This window comes from Xyrauchen texanus, chromosome 29 (genome assembly GCF_025860055.1).
Source record: "Xyrauchen texanus isolate HMW12.3.18 chromosome 29, RBS_HiC_50CHRs, whole genome shotgun sequence".
Lineage (NCBI taxonomy): Eukaryota > Metazoa > Chordata > Actinopteri > Cypriniformes > Catostomidae > Xyrauchen > Xyrauchen texanus.
In genome coordinates this window covers 22050121-22070576 of record NC_068304.1, presented here as the reverse complement: position 1 = coordinate 22070576, position 20456 = coordinate 22050121, and the positions used below count along the sequence as shown (strand labels likewise).

The following is a 20456-nucleotide window of genomic DNA, read 5'->3' as shown; positions in this document are numbered from 1 at the left end:
AAAAATTTAATGGGGTCTGAATACTTTCCATACCCACTGTATATGTATGTATATAATTTTTTTTTAATTATTGTTTTAAAATATTGCCTTAGATCTTTACTGCTACCAATGGACCAGACACAGATACGACAAGAGTTGCAAATTGAATGAAATACCCAAATGCAGTTATTTGTGCTACTCCAGTTGCAATCAATAATTATCCAAAGAAAAAAAGTGGTACACAATATAGGACTTTTAATTATAAAGATGCCGAAATACACACTGGACTTTTATTTTTTTTTGTTCAAAGATTTTTTTATTGAATGACAACTTTACAAAAACAATTAATGTATGATGCAATATACACATTTTCCTTTTTTTTTAAACCGAACATACCCAGCCCATAACCCACCCTTCCATCCAATTACAAACAAGCCTGCATTTAAGAAATCCTACTAGAGATGATTTAAAACACACATCCAAATTGTAGTACATAACGGTATAAGGCGAAGTATGAGAAAAAAATAAATAAAAAATAAAAAATAAACAAAAATAAATAAAAAAAAAAAAAAAGAGGAAAAGAGGGTAGCTACTCTGATATTGTTGTAGTTGGTTTCTCAAAAAATGTCAAGAAGGGGCGCCATATTTTGTCAAATTTATTCTCAGATCCCTGGGTGGTGTACCGTATTTTCTCTAAATTCATACAGGACATAATGTCCCTAATCCAATGTGAGTGGGAAGGAGGAGCAGGATCTTTCCACTTGAGTAAGATAGCCCTATGAGCTAGTAAGGAGGCAAAGGCCAATACTTTCAGCTTCCCTTTAGGCAAGCCCAAATTTGGAGCAATGCCAAAGATGCCAGTAAAAGGGTTTGGCTCAATCTGATGCTGAAGTACTTCAGACAACGTTTGACACACAGATGTCCAGAACTCATTCAAGGTGGGACATGTCCAGTACATGTGAAAGAGTGACACAGGTGCGCTCTTACAGCTATCACAGGTCGGGTCCACATCAGGGAACATACGAGCTAGTTTGGTTTTAGATATGTGAATACGGTGTACTACTTTAAATTGCACAAGAGCATGTCGGGCACACATGGAGGTAGAGTGTATCCGATCCAGGACTGAATCCCACATGTGATCTGTGAAGGCAGAACCTAGGTCCTGCTCCCACATGGTTCTTATAGCTGCTAATGAGGGGCTATGCAGCTTTGAAATAAGGTTGTAAAAAACAGAGATTGTGCCTTTTAATGTGGGGTTAACAGAAATAAACATATCGACAGGGTTGGCTGGGGGTTTATTAGGGAATTGGGGAATCAACTTCTGTATATAATGCCTGATTTGTAAAAATCTGAAAAAATTAGTCTTTACCAAACCAAAGTTTTTTGTCAGTTGAGAAAAACTAGCAAATAGATCATTAATAAATAAATCGCCGATGTATTTTAAGCCTTTTTTATGCCAGACCTTAAATGCACCATCCACCATCAAGGGAGCAAACAAATGATTAGCTGCAATTGGGCTGAGAAGTGAAAAAATCTGAAGTCCAAAATTCTTCCTAAATTGGGTCCAGATTCGAAGAGAGTGCTTAATCACAGGAAAACCATTCGAAATAGCAGAGGAGAGTGGGAGTGCGGTGCATAAGAGGGCAGATAGAGACAATGGGCTAATAGCGCTGGACTCCATTGTTACCCAGACTGGGGCTGAGTCATCGAGGTGAAAATGCACCCAATACACTAAAGAACGAATATTAGCAGCCCAGTAGTAGTATTGGAAATTAGGGAGGGCCATTCCACCTGTTTGTTTGGGTCTTTGAAGAAAAGCTTTCCGTAACCGAGGGTGTTTACCATTCCAAATATAATTTATCATTAAAGAGTCAAGGGCCTGAAAAAAGGATTTGGGGAGAAAAATGGGAAGACATCGGAAAAGATATAGGAACTTTGGGAGAAGTGTCATTTTAATTGAATTTATCCTACCTATAAGAGAAAAAGACAGAGGAGACCACTTCGATAATATTTGCTTCGCCTGGTCCAATAATTTGAGGAAGTTCGATTTAAATAGGTTTTTAAAATTCCTGGTAAAACATACCCCAAGGTAACTCAGATGATCTGTCACCACCTTGAGTGGGAAAGCAGTATACTTGAGTTTAAGTGCTTCTGTATTAATCGGAAAATTGACTAAAGACTTCTAACACAGAAAGTGCCTCCGGTAGGGACAAACAAAAGTAAGTCATCAGCGTATAAAGATACCTTATGCTCGATTCCTCCTCTCCATATCCCCTGTATTCGTTCGTTTCCGCTCATGGCAATCGCAAGAGGTTCGATTGCAATAGCAAAAAGGAGTGGGCTCAAAGGACAACCCTGCCGGGTCCCACGATGTAAATCAAAACTACTCGAGTAACGGCTGCTTGTTAATACTGAGGCAGAAGGGCATGCATATAAAAGTTTAACCCAAGAAATGAAAACAGGACCCAAACCCAATTTTTCAAGGGTAAAAAATAAGTAATTCCATTCTACTCTATCAAATGCTTTTTCAGCATCCATAGAAGCGAGGCATTCTGATACAGTATTCTTGGGGGAATATAAAATGTTAATTAACCGACGGACATTATAAAATGAGTGGCGTCCCTTTATAAAGCCAGTTTGGTCGGGGGAAATGATAAAGGGAAGAATATCCTCCAATCTGTGGGCGAGGATTTTGGCAAGTATCTTTACGTCCGTATTTAATAGCGAAATTGGTCTGTATGATGCACAATCTAGAGGGTCTTTATCCTTTTTTAACAATAGGGAGATACAGGCCTGATAGAACGAAGGGGGAAGTTTACCTGAGTCAAATGAGTCTGAGAATACTGAACATAAAAAAGGTGATAAGTCAACTGAAAATTTCTTTAAAAAGTCAGAAGAAAGTCCATCTGGGCCAGGAGATTTACCTGATTGCATAGATGTTATTGCTGCAATAATTTCCTTCTGAGTAATAGGTGCCTCAAGGCTATGCCTCAGGTCTTGAGAAAGGGAAGGCATGTTTAGGTTACTGAAAAAGGCTTCCATGGCAGTTACGTCTGCTGTACAATCCGAACTATACAAATTGGAATAAAATATTTGGAACTTTTCGTTAATACATTTCTGATCCGATGTTGTATACCCACTGTCTGTCCGTATTCCAGGGATAAGTTGCTTAGCTCTAAATCCGCGCAGTTGATTGGCCAGGAGTTTACCAATCTTGTCACCATGCTCGTAAAAAGTACTTCTGCTTCTCAGCAATTGGTCGGCAACTTGACGAGAGGAAAGAAGGTTTGGACTTTTATTTTTAAATATCTGCACTCCCAGTTGTGAGCTCACTGACAGCAGATTTGCTGAGAAAGTTAATCTGATTCAAACTGCTATGTGCCATCCTGAGCTCCAGAGTTCAAACCCTCAGTTCTTTTTGAGTGATTCATGAAAAAGACCTGGTTCAAAAGAGTAATTTGTTCACAAGTCTCATGCTGTGTTTGTTGTGTGCTGTGCAGCAAGCTTTTCATTGCAACAGAATGTGTGAAAAGCGGCATGAGACACACTGGTGGTGCACTGCACACTCTAAAGATGTATTCAGTAACTCAAGATATATGATGAAACCGCATATGAACGCACACAACCCGACTGTCTCCAATGTCGACTGGATTTTAAATTATTGTCGCAATCAATTATTTTTGGTCTCATTTGCAACCATTTCAGTCGCAGTCTTGAGCCCTGCATAGAGACCCAAATTGCTCATACCTTTAGAGATCCTTGGCTCATACACGGAAAACACTATTATGAGCATCGCATGCTCTGTTTGTAGCAGATGACAGCAGGCAGAGCGCCAATTCTCTTTTTAGCAGGAGTCATATTCAGACTACATAATTATTTATATTGTAGCCTTTTGCGGTTTAATAATTACTGTGATTCACGTAGCTACCTGCTTTTCCGGATTGGGAATTTGCCTTCATTACGTCGGAGGTCTTTGGTCTAACATCACAGAAACACAATTTAAACACAATTTTGATGATAAAATTGAAATAAACTGCTGATATCGGTACCCGTACTCATTCTAAAAAAATGCTATCGGAACATATCTAACTTAATGGGAAATAGAGGCTCTAAAAGTGATAAACTAGATGATCTTCCAATAACAATTTTTAAAAGATGGGATCTTGGATGTGAGCATACAATAATTTTTTTACATTTGTATTAATGCTTTCTCTTATCTCACTTTCAGCAGGCACTGATGGCGGATCACCGTGCAATGACACACGCTGGGTGCAGAAGTGGCAGTCATGGCAGACTTCAAGGCCACTCAGGAGAACCAGTTTATCTCTGAGCTCTGGTTTCTGGCATGCCACAGGCAGACACTCCAGTCGTCGTCTCCTACGGGCCATCCCCAGACATGTCGCTCAGATACTGCAAGCAGATGTGCTCTGGCAGATGGGACACACTGGTATGTGAAGGTTCACTACTATAATTGATTGAATGTAAAAGTGTTGATGCATGTGCCCTTGTATTTATGTCTTTTTTCTTTTCTCATTTAGAAGATTGTTTTTCACAAGGTCTGCAGTTTAGCTTGTAGCTCTGATTTGTGCTCCTATTCAGGCTCTGGAGTGAAGGTAGCAGTATTTGACACTGGGCTGAGTGAGAAGCACCCTCACTTTAAAAATGTTAAGGAGAGAACCAACTGGACCAATGAGAAAACACTGGATGATGGTAAGATGACTTCTCACAGTTTAAACATCCATAGTTCCTTGTTGAGCTCTGAGTGAAGTTGACTGAATCAACCCAGAAGAATTGGTCAGATGAAATTCATGGATCAGTCCTCTTATCTTTGTTTCTCACAATCTGTCTTCAGGGTTGGGTCATGGCACGTTTGTTGCTGGGGTTATTGCAAGCATGAGGGAGTGCCAGGGATTTGCTCCAGATTCTGAGCTGCATATCTTTAGAGTTTTTACCAATAACCAGGTATTACACAAACATTTGTATCCATTTCCCTGAACAATCACCTTCATTTTGTTCTTTTATTTCATTTTACAGTTCAATGAGATTAATATTATAATACACTTCCACATACCTTTCCATTATGTCTGACAGTCTGCTTTCAACTCAGGTGTCCTACACCTCCTGGTTCTTAGATGCCTTCAACTATGCCATCCTGAAGAAGATAGACGTCTTAAACCTCAGTATAGGGGGGCCAGACTTCATGGACCATCCATTTGTTGATAAGGTATGAACAGAAAGGAAACATTGTCTTTTGGGGAAATGTGCAGTGCATTTCACTCTCTATATCAAACATGATTTATTTTCAGTGTGATGTAGTGCTACAATAAAATGTCTTCTCCCATGCATATGTTTAACAAGGTTTGGGAGCTCACAGCCAACAAAGTGATTATGGTGTCTGCTATTGGCAATGATGGCCCATTGTATGGGTAAGTGTACCAGTCCAATAACAGATTACATTTGCCAAATAGTCACAGCAGTTCTGTTGATATTGTTTTGTGTGTGTGTGTGTGTGTGTGTGTGTGTGTGTGTGTGTGTTCCAGAACATTGAACAATCCAGCAGATCAGATGGATGTTATTGGTGTCGGAGGGATTGATTTTGAGGACAACATTGCCAGGTTCTCATCCCGGGGCATGACAACATGGGTTCGTTCTGTCTTGTGCTGACTTTGCATCATTGCATTGTTTCTGTGCAGCTGCTTTGAGATGCTTGTTAGAACATAACTGCACCTTTTGAGCTGACTTAAAAAATGGCAGACACCTCCTGTTATCTCCTATCACAAAGCTGGGGATTTCTTGACTCCTCACCTCTAGAAAGAAGAATGAAAGTAAGAGATTTACAAACACTTCAAAGGGCTCTGTAAAAAATCCTTTATTGCAACTTTGAAGTGGCTCACAGAATTAAAGCTTTGTAGATTAACAATATATAAATGAATCAGTCAATGAGTTGTTTCTGTATTGTCAAGGATGATAATAAGATATTGACATTGGAAACGGATGCCCCTATGGTGATGTTTTATCATAAAGGCATGTTCAAAACCCTGCATAAAATGATTAGATCAGTCTAGATATGAGATTTGCAACATAATTTTAGCCATATTGGTAGTTGACATGAAATACTTCTGGGACTTTTGCATGTTCTGCATTGTGACCTGCTGTACTTAACCTAAAGATATTTTTAACTGCATTTTGCTAATTGTTTCATAATTATTATGCATGTAGATTTTATTGTACTTCAAAAAATCTATTTGTCACACCGCAGAACCATTTATAATGACCTATTGAAGTGTTTTAAAAATGGTGAATAACAAAGAAATGGTGACCAAATACAAGATGTACAATTTCCCTCAGAAATTAATATAGTTTTTAACCCAAATTTTTATGTTGATAAATGGATGTATTTTATGTGTTCAGTGTTCATTTAGGTTCTGAATATAATTTATACTTTCCCACTCATCACACTTTCTGTCAGTCTTTCTTGTTAGCTCAGTTTAGTCATATTTTGACTCTTGTACTATTCATCAGGAGCTGCCAGGTGGCTATGGCAGGGTGAAGCCTGACATTGTGACGTACGGCTCTGGTGTGCGTGGTTCAGGATTGAAGGAGGGCTGTCGTTCTCTCTCTGGCACCAGTGTTGCATCACCTGTGGTGGCTGGAGCTGTCACTCTTCTGGCCAGGTGAGACGCGGATTAACAAAAATCTGTCCAAGAATGCTTGAGGATAGTTGACATTAAATGCTTCTGAAAATAATTCTGCTAATTCTTTTATAATAATTATATATGTTGTTTTATGACCCCCATATTAATTGAGAGACTGTATGGAATATTTGTACTTTTAAAAATTAATTTGTTTGCACTCAAGCTGCTTCTTAAAGGGGTAGTTTACTCAAAAATGAAAGTTCTCTTATAATTTACTCATCCTCATACCATAGGTCTCACGAAGCAGTTAAATGGTGATCAGACCTTTTGTAACTCCAAAACTCTCATAAAGTAAGCATAAAAATACGTGTTTAAATCCATATCTTCAAAGTACATTGTCAATGGTCTTCACTTATATAGCACTTTTTTAACCTTAGTGGTTTTCAAAGCGCTTTACACTGTGAACTCATTCTCCCATTCACACACACACACATCAATGACTGCAGAGCTGCCATGCAAGGCACTAACCTGCCATTGGGAGCTACTTTGGGTTCAATGTCTTGCCCAAGGACACTTCGGCATGTGGAGTCATGTGGGCCAGGAATCAAACCACCAACCCTGCGATTAGTGGCCAACATGCTCTACCACCTGAACCTGTGATAGAAGTGATATAATAGGTGTGGGTGAGAAACATTTAAGTTCATTTTTACTCTAAATCTCCACCTTAACTTTCACTTTCACATGTGTAGGTGAAACTAAACGGACACCACATGGGACATGTTTCAGATGTGAAAGTGGAAATTTAGAGTAAAAAATGACTTCAATATTGTTCAGTTTCTCACCCACATATCAGCTCTGAAGATGTGGAATTAAACACCGGAGTCATCAGTGTTCTTAAAAATAAAAAAAAATTAAAAAAAAGCATCAATCTGTAAATGTTAAAATAGTTACTGTTTCAAAAGTATTGCCACAAGATATAAACAATGTGTGATAACATGATTTTAGTGTGATAAAATTCTGTGTAAAGTTACAGTATAACCAATTTTACAATAGTCATAGTCAACGTAAAACCCTAAAATTACTGTACAAAAAATCTTAATACACAAGTTTTAACAAAATAATTAATGCAAGTGCTTTTAAAAAATTATTAGCTTCACTTTTCTGCTTTTAAATCCTCCAAATATTGACCCCATTCACTTCCATTGAAAGTGCCTCACGGTAACCTCGATTTTGTTTTTTAAAATTTTTTTAAGAAAAAGGAGGGTTGAAATACATTTTTGTGATAATCAACACTGTGCCACAAATGCTTCGCTTGTATTAAAACCGGAATATTCCTTTTAAGAGCTGTGTTTTTTGTACATTATAAACACACCTCTTTAAAATGACACCAGGTACCCGTGGGTTCTTAAAGTCTTAAATTTACTTTTAAAATTGTAAGGCCATAAAAAGTCTTACATATCTTAAATTAAAAGAAGTCTTAAATTTCTTCTGCTGTTTCTCTCTCCCTCTCTCTCTTTCTCTCTCCCTCTCTCTCTGTCATGCGTCCATCATTTAGCAGCTGACACTAGAGTTTAGTGTGAGTGCACACAGGGGAACGCATTTTTACTGAACTTACGATGTCGCACATGTACAAACCTTCATAAACCCGTTAATCCAAAATGCAAATTGTGTTATTTTGCATCTCTAAGCAAGCGACGTGCTAACACTCGCTCCTGCTTATAATCAACAAAGCTGTCAGCATTGCATTTTGCAAGTGTGCAAGGTTGGAGTGGTGTTTTGACGCCTTTCAAATCGTCGCTCTTCCTTATTTTGCTTCACCTTTGACAATAATTGTAAGCTAACAAAACTGCTCATCTGCAGTTACACCGGTTATATCTCCATCTCTCTAGATCTAATATATACAGCAATTCTTCTCTGCCATTTGAATCAGTTAATTTGAAAACTTTTGTAATATAGAAAACAATAATAACATAATTAGATAAATATTATAATATACATAATATGAAAACATTCTATATTTAATATCAATATTTAATATGTAGTATATAGTATGTTGTATGTATATGCAGCACAGTTCTCTTTCATAATTTAATCTGTTAATATTTTCAATATATCTTGTCAACTTTAAACAACCATTTTTATGGTAACTGACAAGTTTTTACTGGCTTGAGATATTTCACACAAAAATAAAAATTGTCATCACTTACCTTCATGCTGTTGCAAACCTTTATGACTTTCTTATTTTAGTGGATAATAAAAGGAGATATTAGGGAGTTTGTAATCCGATAAAAGTTCTGTGTTTGACATAAACTGTGACATTGGTCTATTGTATTGTGTATTGCTTGAAGCAAGTGACTAAAGAGAAGGGTCACAATATAGGCTACATACTTTAGGCTACATGCATTCTTTATTAATTCATTTAGAGTTTTAGTGTTGTATTAACTTATTTAAAAAAGAAAACACCATGCACAATAATATATAAAAAAAAACATGTCCACAGACATCCAAGTAGCCTCAGTGGTTTTGTATTTACCTGCTAATTAATTATTTAATGTGGTCTTGATTTTTCTTTTATTTGGTATTAAAAAGTCTTGAATTTCTTTCCTTCGAACCTGCAGATACCATGTGACTGATCCCATATCACATCATTGATCTGGAATAGACCTTTGAAAATGATCAACACTATTGCTAGCTTTATAAATGGAGGAGTTACAATTGCTAATCAAAAATAGAGGCAGTAAAACTTCGACAGAAAATACAGGCAGTAGCTAAATTAATGGCAAAAGCATTCTTCACTTAAGAAATGAGTGTGTCGTTCTGTATAAGTACACTTGTTTGATCTTGTGGCCTAAAGGGGAGAAATTAATTGTAGATTCATCCTTTTAAAGGAAAAAAACTAACAAATGAATGAACATAATCAGTCTTTTTTTCTTGTTAAATGGCATCCTTTCTTTTTCTTGATTTCTTCATCTCCCTGTCTTGCCTTTTGCCATTTTTGTTTAAAGGGGACCTATTATGCAAAATTCACTTTTACATGGTGTTTGTACAATGGTTTTCATTTCTGCTCTAAAGTGACGTCACGTTAGAGCAAGCCTCGGCCACGACTGGTGACTGACTCAGCCCTATTATCATAGATCCTCCCCTGAGTGATCTACACACAGTCTGTCATTTTATTCCATGCTGGAGCACATACAGTGAGAAGAATATTGTCTCAGCTTCGTAAGCGTCATGAGTGTTCTATTGTTGGCTGTAAAAGTGAACATAAGATTCTTATTTACTCCCGGCATCAGAGCCACTGAAAGTGGACAAGGTTTGTTTTTGAAGGAATTGTGCCCCAAAACATACCAACATTTTTGTATGTTTGTGCAAATCTTTATTATGCACAATACAGTAAGGTGATTTGTCTTTTTAAAAACTATGTACGATTTTGTGAACATGAGAGTTGTACTAAAAATTAGAGATGCACCGATTGCAATCTTGAAAGCATTTCTGTCAACACTCCCGTTTTTCCCGGGAGTCTCCCGTTTTGTTATTTCTCCCAAAAAAACTCCCGTAATTTTTATGTCCCAAACCACGTTATATGAATAATCACATCAATATATTATTCCAAGGTGGTCCAGTTGCCAGATCTTGAATGAAACGCATCCTACTCACACAATCGACACATCATACAAATTACAAATCATTTATGACCTCAATCTGGCAACCTACAACCCATTTGCGCTGTTGATATCTGCGCAGGCAGTAGACGCGGGATGTTAAATCAAGCATCACTGGTAGATGGGAGGAGAAGAATCAGCTGGTGCTCCGGTGAAAAAAACTAAATATACATGTACATTTAACAACAGCTGGATGGAAGAATTTAATTTCATATCCCGAAGCCATGTCGACAATGCCCATGCCTTTTGCAATGTGTGTCGCACTGATTTTAATATCGGACATGTTGGGAAAAATTACGTTACTCAGCACATTACAAATTGTGCCATTGTGATTTATAGTATTTAGCCTGCCTCTGCCATCCAGCACCCCTCTTCCCCTCTCCCGGATTTGTGTACCCAAATGTTGACCGATAACAGGCTACGTGTGACATGACACGAGATTAAACAACTCGGGCAACGCGACATCGGAATCAACACACCTCCTACTCAACGCCTCCTACTCTGTATCGAGGAAATGTATCAGATTTCTGAACCTTCTGTCCTCAACTATGGAGAACAGCTGGTCATCCAGGGCCATGAATTCCATAATTTTCCTCATAATTGCTTTGGTATATTCGTTGCTCATTCCAAGGAATGATAGGAGACGCTGCTGACTTGTGACTGGCTTTGAGCTCTGGCTAGCTTTAGCAGCTTTCACTTTTTAGCTTCTTTTTTAAAATGGGCATTTTCAGCTGGGTGATGGTGTTATAAATGTCTAATTAGGTTTGTTGATCCGAAAGTTATTGTGGTGGTTCCCCCATGGTTTACTTTGGCCTTATAATTATTACACATTTCGAACTTTATGTATTCTTCACTCACAGTGAAGATCTTCCACGCCAATGACATGTTTACATGCGGCTGTGACGTTATTGCCTGCGCCGCTGGCAACAAAACGGACCGGCTTGGAATTGGAAAGACGTGAGTCTGACCGGCCGGTCACTGGTCCGGGCCGAGCATGCGGAAAATCGGCTAATTCCGGTCCCTGGCTGGTCAATCGGTGCATCTCTACTAAAAATGGAATGTTTACTTGCAAAGGCCAGCATATCTGCACAACATATCAGTACCACTAGGGATGTCTGTTGCCAGACTTACACACCACAGCTGTGTAGTGTCAATTAACCATTCAGAAACGCCCTGGTTCATTCTCACAGTTGTGATTCTGCCAGAGTCTCTCCTTCATCAGTGTCCGACTCTGGTTCATACATATATGGCTGAACTCTGGCATTTTCGCTGCCAGTTATATTAGTTCTGATTTGTTGTTGCTGATTTTAATATCCGAAGCACAAGCTGTAAAGGCACAGCCCTCATCCTGAAAGCGAGCGAGGAGAAGCAACTCATTTTCATTTAAAGAGACACACTAAATTGCGTGTTTTTGATTCCACCCAAAAAGAGACATTTACGACATGATATAATAAATGATCCATGGGGTATTTTGAGCTGAACACTCACAGACACATTCTGGGGACACTTGAGACTTATATTACATCTTGCTAAAAGGGTCTCCTTTAATATAGTTAATATCCATAGACTGAGACAGGCTACTTCATTTTTTGGCGGTTCCACTTTTCTTCTACTTCTGTTGTCTCTCTCTACATTCCTCTGAGATGTATATATGTATGTATGTATATACAGTCCAGTCCATAAATATTGGGACATCGACACAATTCTAATCTTTTTGGCTCTATACACCACCACAATGGATTTGAAATGAAACGAACAAGATGTGCTTTAACTGCAGACTTTCAGCTTTAATTTGAGGGTATTTACATCCAAATCAGGTGAACGGTGTAGGAATTACAACAGTTTGTATATGTGCCTCCCACTTTTTAAGGGACCAAAAGTAATGGGACAGATTAACAATCATAAATCAAACTTTCACTTTTTAATACTTGGTTGCAAATCCTTTGCAGTCAATTACAGCCTGAAGTCTGGAACGCATAGACATCACCAGACTCTGGGTTTCATCCCTGGTGATGCTCTGCCAGGCCTCTACTGCAACTGTCTTCAGTTCCTGCTTGTTCTTGGGGCATTTTCCCTTCAGTTTTGTCTTCTGCAAGTGAAATGCATGCTCAATCGGATTCAGGTCAGGTGATTGACTTGGCCATTGCATAACATTCCACTTCTTACCCTTAAAAAACTCTTTGGTTGCTTTTGCAGTATGCTTCGGGTCATTGTCCATCTGTACTGTGAAGCGCTGTCCAATAAGTTCTGAAGCATTTGGCTGAATATGAGCAGATAATATTGCCCGAAACACTTCAGAATTCATCCTGCTGCTTTTGTCAGCAGTCACATCATCATACATGACCACGCCATGACACTACCACCACCATGCTTCACTGATGAGGTGGTATGCTTTGGATCATGAGCAGTTCCTTTCCTTCTCCATACTCTTCTCTTCCCATCACTCTCATCTGTCCATAGGATGTTGTTCCAGAACTGTGAAGGCTTTTTTAGATGTTGTTTGGCAAACTCTAATCTGGCCTTCCTGTTTTTGAGGCTCACCAATGGTTTACATCTTGTGGTGAACCCTCTGTATTCACTCTGGTGAAGTCTTCTCTTGATTGTTGACTTTGACACACATACACCTACCTCCTGGAGAGTTCTTCGGTCATCCACCACAGTTGTTTTCCGGGTCTTTTGGTGTTGCTGAGCTCACCGGTGCATTCTTTCTTTTTAAGAATGTTCCAAACAGTTGATTTGGCCACACCTAATGTTTTTGCTATCTCTCTGATGGGTTTGTTTTGATTTTTCAGCCTAATGATGGCTTGCTTCACTGATAGTGACAGTTCTTTGAATCTCATATTGAGAGTTGACAGCAACAGATTCCAAATGCAAATAGCACACTTGAAATGAACTCTGGACCTTTTATCTGCTCCTTGTAAATGGGATAATGAGGGAATAACTCACACCTGGCCATGGAACAGCTGAGCAGCCAATTGTCCCATTACTTTTGGTCCCTTAAAAAGTGGGAGGCACATATACAAACTGTTGTAATTCCTACACCGTTCACCTGATTTGGATGTAAATACCCTCAAATTAAAGCTGAAAGTCTGCAGTTAAAGCACATCTTGTTCATTTCATTTCAAATCCATTGTGGTGGTGTATAGAGCCAAAAGGATTAGAATTGTGTTGATGACCCAATATTTATGTGTGTGTGTGTGTGTGTGTGTGTGTGTGTGTGTGTGTGTGTGTGTGTGTGTGTGTGTGCTCTCATTTGTTTTACTCTGTTAAAGTACTTGACCCCATTCCCCTCCTCTGTTTTATGGTCTCTGAATTACTATATGCCAAAGTCCTCTTTTCAGTTTTTTTTCCTAATCCTGCTGCACATGAATGATATTCCCCTCCTTGATAAAGCCACATCCACTATTGAAATCTAAGGGATGATGTCTGTTGTTTATTTTAACTGTTTATGTACAATGTCTTTCCTCTTCTCAGCACTGTGTTGAACAGAGAGTTGATAAACCCAGCCAGTATGAAGCAGGCTCTGATTGCGTCAGCCCGCAGGCTGCCGGGTGTCAACATGTTTGAGCAGGGCCATGGTAAACTCGACCTGCTTAGAGCCTACCAGATCCTTAACAGCTATAAGCCACAAGCCAGGTATTCTTTTCACACACATCATCATGGACTGTTTACCTCTACATTGACTAGTGCTCTGGTCCCATAAAGTGGCCCAAAAAGTATTTGGACCCTTTTGGACATGTAACCCAAATATGAAATTTCTCTCATGATTTACTCGCCCTCCTGGCATCTCAGATGTGTATACAAATTTTTTCTTCTGCTGAACACATATGAAGATTTTTAGAAGAATATCTCAGCTCTGTTAGTCCATACAATGCAAGTGATGGGTGCCAAAATGTTGAAGCCAAAATGTATCCAGATGACTCTGGTGGTTAAATTTAAATCTCCATTTCATCTTGGATGGCAGAAGAGTGAGTCAATTTTCACAGAATTTTCACTTTTAGGTAAACTAACCAAGGTGGCCCTTGAAATGTCTTCACTTTTCTGAGCCATTTTCTGAGCACTTTGCAAATGCTTTTAACCAACTTGACACAAGTTTGACATCCAGAAAGTGTCCAAATACATTTTTGTCTTAATATTAAACCGTATATCTATTGTTTTTCAATTTGAAACCTATCACATTTCCTTTTGTGAAATGTTTTGCTTGATATGTAATTTCAAGTTATTTCATAATGTAATGCTAAGACATGCATTAAGTGTGGTTTAAGTATCTTAAATACTTTTTGGGCACACTGCAAGTTGGATTCTCAACACTTATTCATGCATTCTAATTAAAGTCCTTTAATTAAAAGGTTTGCACGTATCACACCTGCATTGTGGAGCCTGATTATAGAACAGATTTTACTTTGTTTATTATCTTTTCAGAGGTCATATATGGAATTAATTTCTGATGTTTTTGTTCTTTAGCCTGAGCCCCAGTTACATAGATCTGACCGAGTGCCCATACATGTGGCCCTACTGCTCTCAACCCATTTACTCTGGTGGCATGCCAACTATTGTCAACGTGACCATTCTTAATGGTATGGGTGTGACTGGCAGGATTGTGGACAAGGTGGGCAATAATGAAGTGACTTACTGCAAAGCAAATGAGTTAATTAAATGTTAATTGATTTGTTATTTTCTAGATACTGTTAAAATTGTAATCTTAAATATGAATCGTCTATTTGAAGCAGCCAAGGAGTCCCTTAGCTCAGTTATGTTTTGCTTTCACAGCCCATCTGGCAGCCCTACCTGCCTCAGAATGGGGATTACGTGGATGTGGCAGTATCTTACTCACCTGTACTTTGGCCCTGGGCCGGATACCTGGCTGTCTCTATATCTGTGGCCAAGAAAGCTGCATCATGGGAAGGCATCGCTCAGGGTCATGTCATGGTTACTGTGGCCTCACCAGCTGAGAATGATGTGAGTAACAGAATGAAGGTCTTCACACTTTTCTGTGCCATGACGTGACTGAGATCTCCAGTAAAGTGGTCTAAAGTCTTGATTGTGCAGTTTTTCAGAGGAAAACCATTATGCTTTGATATTAAATTGTGTAGCACATCTATTAGTAACTTATAGAAGTTACTAATAGATGTGCTAATAATCACTTTCTGGGGTACTAAGTTCCTCACTGAGTTTGGTCATTATCACATCAATAGTTTAATTGTAGATTGTGGCATTTTACTATCTCCTGTGATTTCTGTGTGCCCATGTCCAGTCAGCAGTAGGTGGTGAGCTGACATCTACAGTGAAGTTACCGGTAAAGGTGAAGATTGTCCCCACTCCCCCACGTAGTAAGAGGATTCTATGGGATCAGTATCATAACCTGCGCTACCCACCTGGCTATTTCCCCAGAGACAACCTTCGTATGAAGAACGATCCACTTGACTGGTGAGCCACAACCTCAAACATCATAATATTCCAATAAGCCCAATAGATTTGATCTTATGAAGATTAAAATGCAGTCATTTTAAATCTGTCATTATGGGAAAGAATCCATAGAGGGAGACATTTCATAGCTTGTCTCTTGTCCCATTTTTGTTTTTTGTCCCCTTTGCTCTTAATATGGTTTAGATAATGTTGTTTTCCTTTTTGATTTGAAGGAATGGTGATCATATTCACACCAACTTTAGAGACATGTATCAGCATCTTCGAAGCATGGGCTACTTTGTGGAGGTCTTGGGGGCACCAATCACTTGCTTTGATGCCAGTCAGTATGGTAAGTATTTATTCATTGGAGGATCTGTATGGAATGGTTTCAATATAAAAGATAATAGGTGTGTTGATTGTTGATATTTGCCGGATGCAGTCGGGAGAGGAGTTGAAATTATCAAGCTGGACACTTAACACATCCCGTCGTATGATGACCCTACACCAATCACGTCAGATCACGCTATGTTGTCTTTTTTGCAGATGAAGTGAATTTCATAGAAATTCAAATTCAGGCTTGAATTTTTTCATATAATGACCAGAAACATATGTATTCATATTGGGTTTTTGCTGTTTAATACAGTTCCTGCATGTACAAGAATTGTTTTTATGAATAAACATGAGATAACTATGATAAACGTAATATAACATGATTGTATATACATTATGTACTGTTATAAAAACGCGTACGGTGGTGCCGTCTCTAGTCGGACAAAATTTGTTACTGACATGCACTGTTTCAAGTCAGGCAGCGATCAGTCTGCGTTGTGATGAAGCTGAAAGCAGCTAATCTCTAATAGAGCAACACATTTCCTATTGAAACAGGAACTTTTTTTTTTTTACTAGCCAATAGCCTTGTTTACATAACAGCCATGAACATGAATTGTATTAGGGGGATGGACGCTTTCATTCTAGAGAATATTGTATTGGACAAAATGAGTGAGTGCATGATGAGTCATCCATATTTTTGGTCAATTTTTACAAAAGAGATAGACTAACATTTTTATGCCTTAAATGCTTAGTTAATTTAGTAAATTTTTAGAAGTACACTAGCATATAGATGACCTCAAATCTAACCTGTATAACTCCACATTTGATTTTATAGGGTCTGTAAATGAACTGGTTTAGTGGAACCATCCAGCCTGTATCGTTACAATGTGACCTGTTTCCACTGTTCCACTGTTTCCTCTGTCTGTGTGTGTATGTGTAGGCACCCTGATGATGGTGGACAGTGAGGAAGAGTATTTTCCAGAAGAGATCACTAAGCTGAGGAGGGACATAGATAATGGCCTGTCTCTCATCATCTTCAGTGACTGGTACAACACTTCAGTCATGAGAAAAGTCAAGTTCTACGATGAAAACACCAGGTACAGCTGAGAATGCCACAGAAAATATGATCTCTTGTGTCACTGTCCAGTCTTTACATATTATTTTCAGTCCAGTGAAATGCATATATCTCTGGGTGAAATGTTTTTAGCAAAATGGTTCATGCCAAAAACAGTGAGCTTTTGACTACAAAATAATTAGTCAAATTTGCCTCGTAATTACTTGATTAATTGTAATTTCACCTGAGGTTTTTAGTTCGGTAATACGCTTGTCTAATTTTCTAATTACCGTCTGTTGTTTCTGTCCTAATTTACATTATAGTGTGCTTCTCGTAAGGGCATTTAAGTGCTCTAATTCATAAATAATGTAATTTTATAGGGGGTTGAAAGTGTGTGGTTTCTATTGTTGGATCTGGTATGTGCTTTTTAAATGGGATTCTTAGAAAAGTGCTTTATTCAGGACAAACATGTTTATCAAATAAAGGCAAACGAAAATGTGCATTGCATTTGCAGGCAATGGTGGATGCCTGACACAGGGGGTGCTAACGTACCAGCCTTGAATGATCTGATCTCTGTGTGGGGTATGGCCTTCAGCGACGGCCTGTATGAGGGAGACTTCACAATGGCAGATCATGACAGTAAGACAGTCTCAACCTTCCATGCTGTGACTTCTGTTTGTCTTTCTAAGTAAAGCTACTCATGTTTTGTTGCTTTATTAGGGACTGTTCACCTAAAAATGAAAATTCTGTCATTTACTTAGCCTCATGTTGTTCCACACCCATAATCCGTGGAACACAAAAGATTATTTAGGCAGAATGTAAGCCTCAGCCACTATTAACTTTCATTGCATCTTCTTTCCATTTAATGAAAGTGAATGGTGAATGAGACTGTTCTCTTAATATTCTGCCTAAAATCATCTTATTTTGTTCCAGAGATTAAAGTCATACAGGTTTGAAACAACATTAGGGTGAGTAAATGATGACAGCATTTTCATATATATGTGAATGAACCCTTTAACATACTGTTCTATCTACAGTATATCTATAGTTTCCTGTTAAATAAATGACAAGTAATAGTACTTTTAATGGTGACGCTTGAAATAAATTCCTAATTTTAAAGTCTGATTCCAACCATTTGCCTTTGCTTTTAGTGTATTATGCCTCTGGTTGCAGTATTGCTCGTTTTCCAGAGGATGGAATTGTTATCGCACAGACCTTAAAGGATCAAGGTACACAGATGTCACTGTGATTGTACACCTCATGTCACTGCTGTATCCATGGAGACCAACTGAAAGCTCACTCTCTCTCTATTTCTTCATCATCTTGTTATTGTTATCTGAAATCCTCAAATTTCCAGGACTAGAGGTCTTGAAACAAGAGACGGCGGTGGTGGAAAATGTACCTGTGCTTGGACTGTACCAAACACCCACAGAGGGGGGAGGTCGCATAGCACTCTATGGAGACTCCAACTGCATTGATGACAGTCACAGACAGAAAGGTAATGCATATTTCACGTATTTGTAAACAGTGGGTTCCAAAAACCTGAGACTACATTGACAATCAGGGATTCAAAATGTAACTTAATCCTGGAAGGAAACTGATGACGAGGAGGAGGGTGTGGCTGGGCCGTGATGGAGCATGGCCGGCTCTAAATCAGCTGATCAGCGGGAGAGTGAGATAAAGGGCAACTGGAGACGCCGGTTCAAGAGAGAGACTCACTCGGCCACTTTGCATATGTGTCTGTGTTTGTTTACGTTTGATTTATGTTTCTTATTAAACTTTATGTTGACTGTTCAGCCGGTTCCCGCTGCCTCCTTGCCCGGCCTTTACCTGTTACAGAAACAATTATTAACATTATTACTTGAGTAAAAGTTTTAGCTACTCCACCCACCTTTGTGTAAGACATATATTAAGATTCTAAACGAAACAAAACTGCCAAAATACCTTAAAGAGGTCAGATTTCTTTGCTTTCATGGGAGCACACAAGATGCTCAAATCATGATAACATTAACATGAATCATCAGGTTTTACACAAATTGTGAACTCCATGCCAGTGCGATTGCATGCCGTTTCTGAAATATACATTTTTCATACAAGAGTTTCTGACCAATCCTGTCTTGGCAACTGCTGCAGGGCTGCCAGAGCTTAGCGAAGGGTGAATTAAACTTTTCACTCACTCTAATATACAAACTATTACATTTGTAAAAGCACAATAGAAGCATCTTCATTGGTGGTCTTAGACATTTGGACCACAATATGAGGTCACATTTTGGACAAGCATGTATTTGACAGGGTTTTTAAAAACCTACCCACTAATACATTTTCAGGCTTGGATTAATTTAATTCACATTTGAGTTCTCTCTCTTCCCTTTTTAGACTGTTATTGGCTGCTGGATGCTCTGTTGCAATACACGTCCTATAGCATGACTCCACCCAGCCTCACCCACTCTAAAAACAGAGTGGTGCCCCCTACAGGCTCAGACAGGCTGTTACCACAGAGATTGGAAGGTAAACTTTATAGTTGTCTCTTTACAAACTGGTTGTGCTAAGTTCAAGTCTATCAGATGACTAATTTTCATTATTTTTGCAGGTAATCACCTCTATCGTTACTCAAAAGTGCTAGAGGCCCATCTGGGTGACCCTAAGCCTCGTCCTCTACCTGCATGCCCTCATTTGTCTTGGGCTAAACCACAGCCACTTAATGAGACTGCTCCTAGGTCAGTGCAGATATGGCCTGTGCCATTCTTGTCCAGTACATTGTGAATTGAGACTAATCAAATTCTATAATATTGGCATTTGACACTAGTTATGTTGACTCATCTGTTTCTTCTCAGCAATTTGTGGAAGCACCAGAAGCTACTGTCAGTGGACATGGACAAGGTTGCTTTGCCTAATGTGAGGCCGTATCGGCCTCAGGTTCGACCCCTGTCTCCTGGTGAAAGTGGAGCCTGGGACATCCCCGGAGGTGAAAAGAATTCTGTCATTTACTCATCCACCTTCCAAACAGGTTATGACTTTCTTACATGGAACACACAAGGAGATGTTAGGCAGATCATTAGAGACTGATACCCTCTGTTACCATTCACTTTTGACTGCATCTGTTTTTCCATACAATGAAAGGGAATGGTGAATGCTGCTGTTAGTCTTCACATTCTGCTCAACATTTCCTTTTGTGTTCCACAGAAGAAAGCAAGTCATTCAGGTTTGGAATGACATGAGGGTGAATACATGACAACAGAATACATTTTGGGGCGAACTAACCCTTTAATGACATTGAATGAAACTTATTGGTTCAGTGTTGCTTGATTAAACTGAGCTTGCTGCAGATTGAGGAAATAACCAATCAGATGTTGCCTACAAAAGTGCCTTTAATGTGTTTTGACACTATGAACT

General features: G+C 38.8%; 1 protein-coding gene across 4 annotated transcripts in view; it reads left to right on the top strand.

Moving 5' to 3' along the window:
• LOC127623161 (membrane-bound transcription factor site-1 protease-like) overlaps window positions 1-20456 on the top strand; it is a 42855-nt gene that overhangs the window by 15306 nt on the left and 7093 nt on the right. For 3 of the 4 annotated variants that reach the window (XM_052097449.1, XM_052097450.1, XM_052097451.1), the window contains exons 4-22: window positions 4208-4426; window positions 4579-4689; window positions 4832-4941; window positions 5087-5203; window positions 5338-5405; window positions 5520-5622; window positions 6502-6653; window positions 13748-13909; window positions 14738-14882; window positions 15044-15232; window positions 15528-15700; window positions 15913-16028; window positions 16950-17106; window positions 17578-17702; window positions 18215-18292; window positions 18421-18561; window positions 19440-19571; window positions 19654-19780; window positions 19898-20028. In XM_052097449.1, the coding sequence (XP_051953409.1) occupies window positions 4208-4426; window positions 4579-4689; window positions 4832-4941; window positions 5087-5203; window positions 5338-5405; window positions 5520-5622; window positions 6502-6653; window positions 13748-13909; window positions 14738-14882; window positions 15044-15232; window positions 15528-15700; window positions 15913-16028; window positions 16950-17106; window positions 17578-17702; window positions 18215-18292; window positions 18421-18561; window positions 19440-19571; window positions 19654-19780; window positions 19898-20028 (2556 nt within the window). The remainder of the gene's footprint in view (window positions 1-4207; window positions 4427-4578; window positions 4690-4831; window positions 4942-5086; window positions 5204-5337; window positions 5406-5519; window positions 5623-6501; window positions 6654-13747; window positions 13910-14737; window positions 14883-15043; window positions 15233-15527; window positions 15701-15912; window positions 16029-16949; window positions 17107-17577; window positions 17703-18214; window positions 18293-18420; window positions 18562-19439; window positions 19572-19653; window positions 19781-19897; window positions 20029-20456) is intronic. The other variant, XM_052097452.1, reaches the window with a different exon arrangement.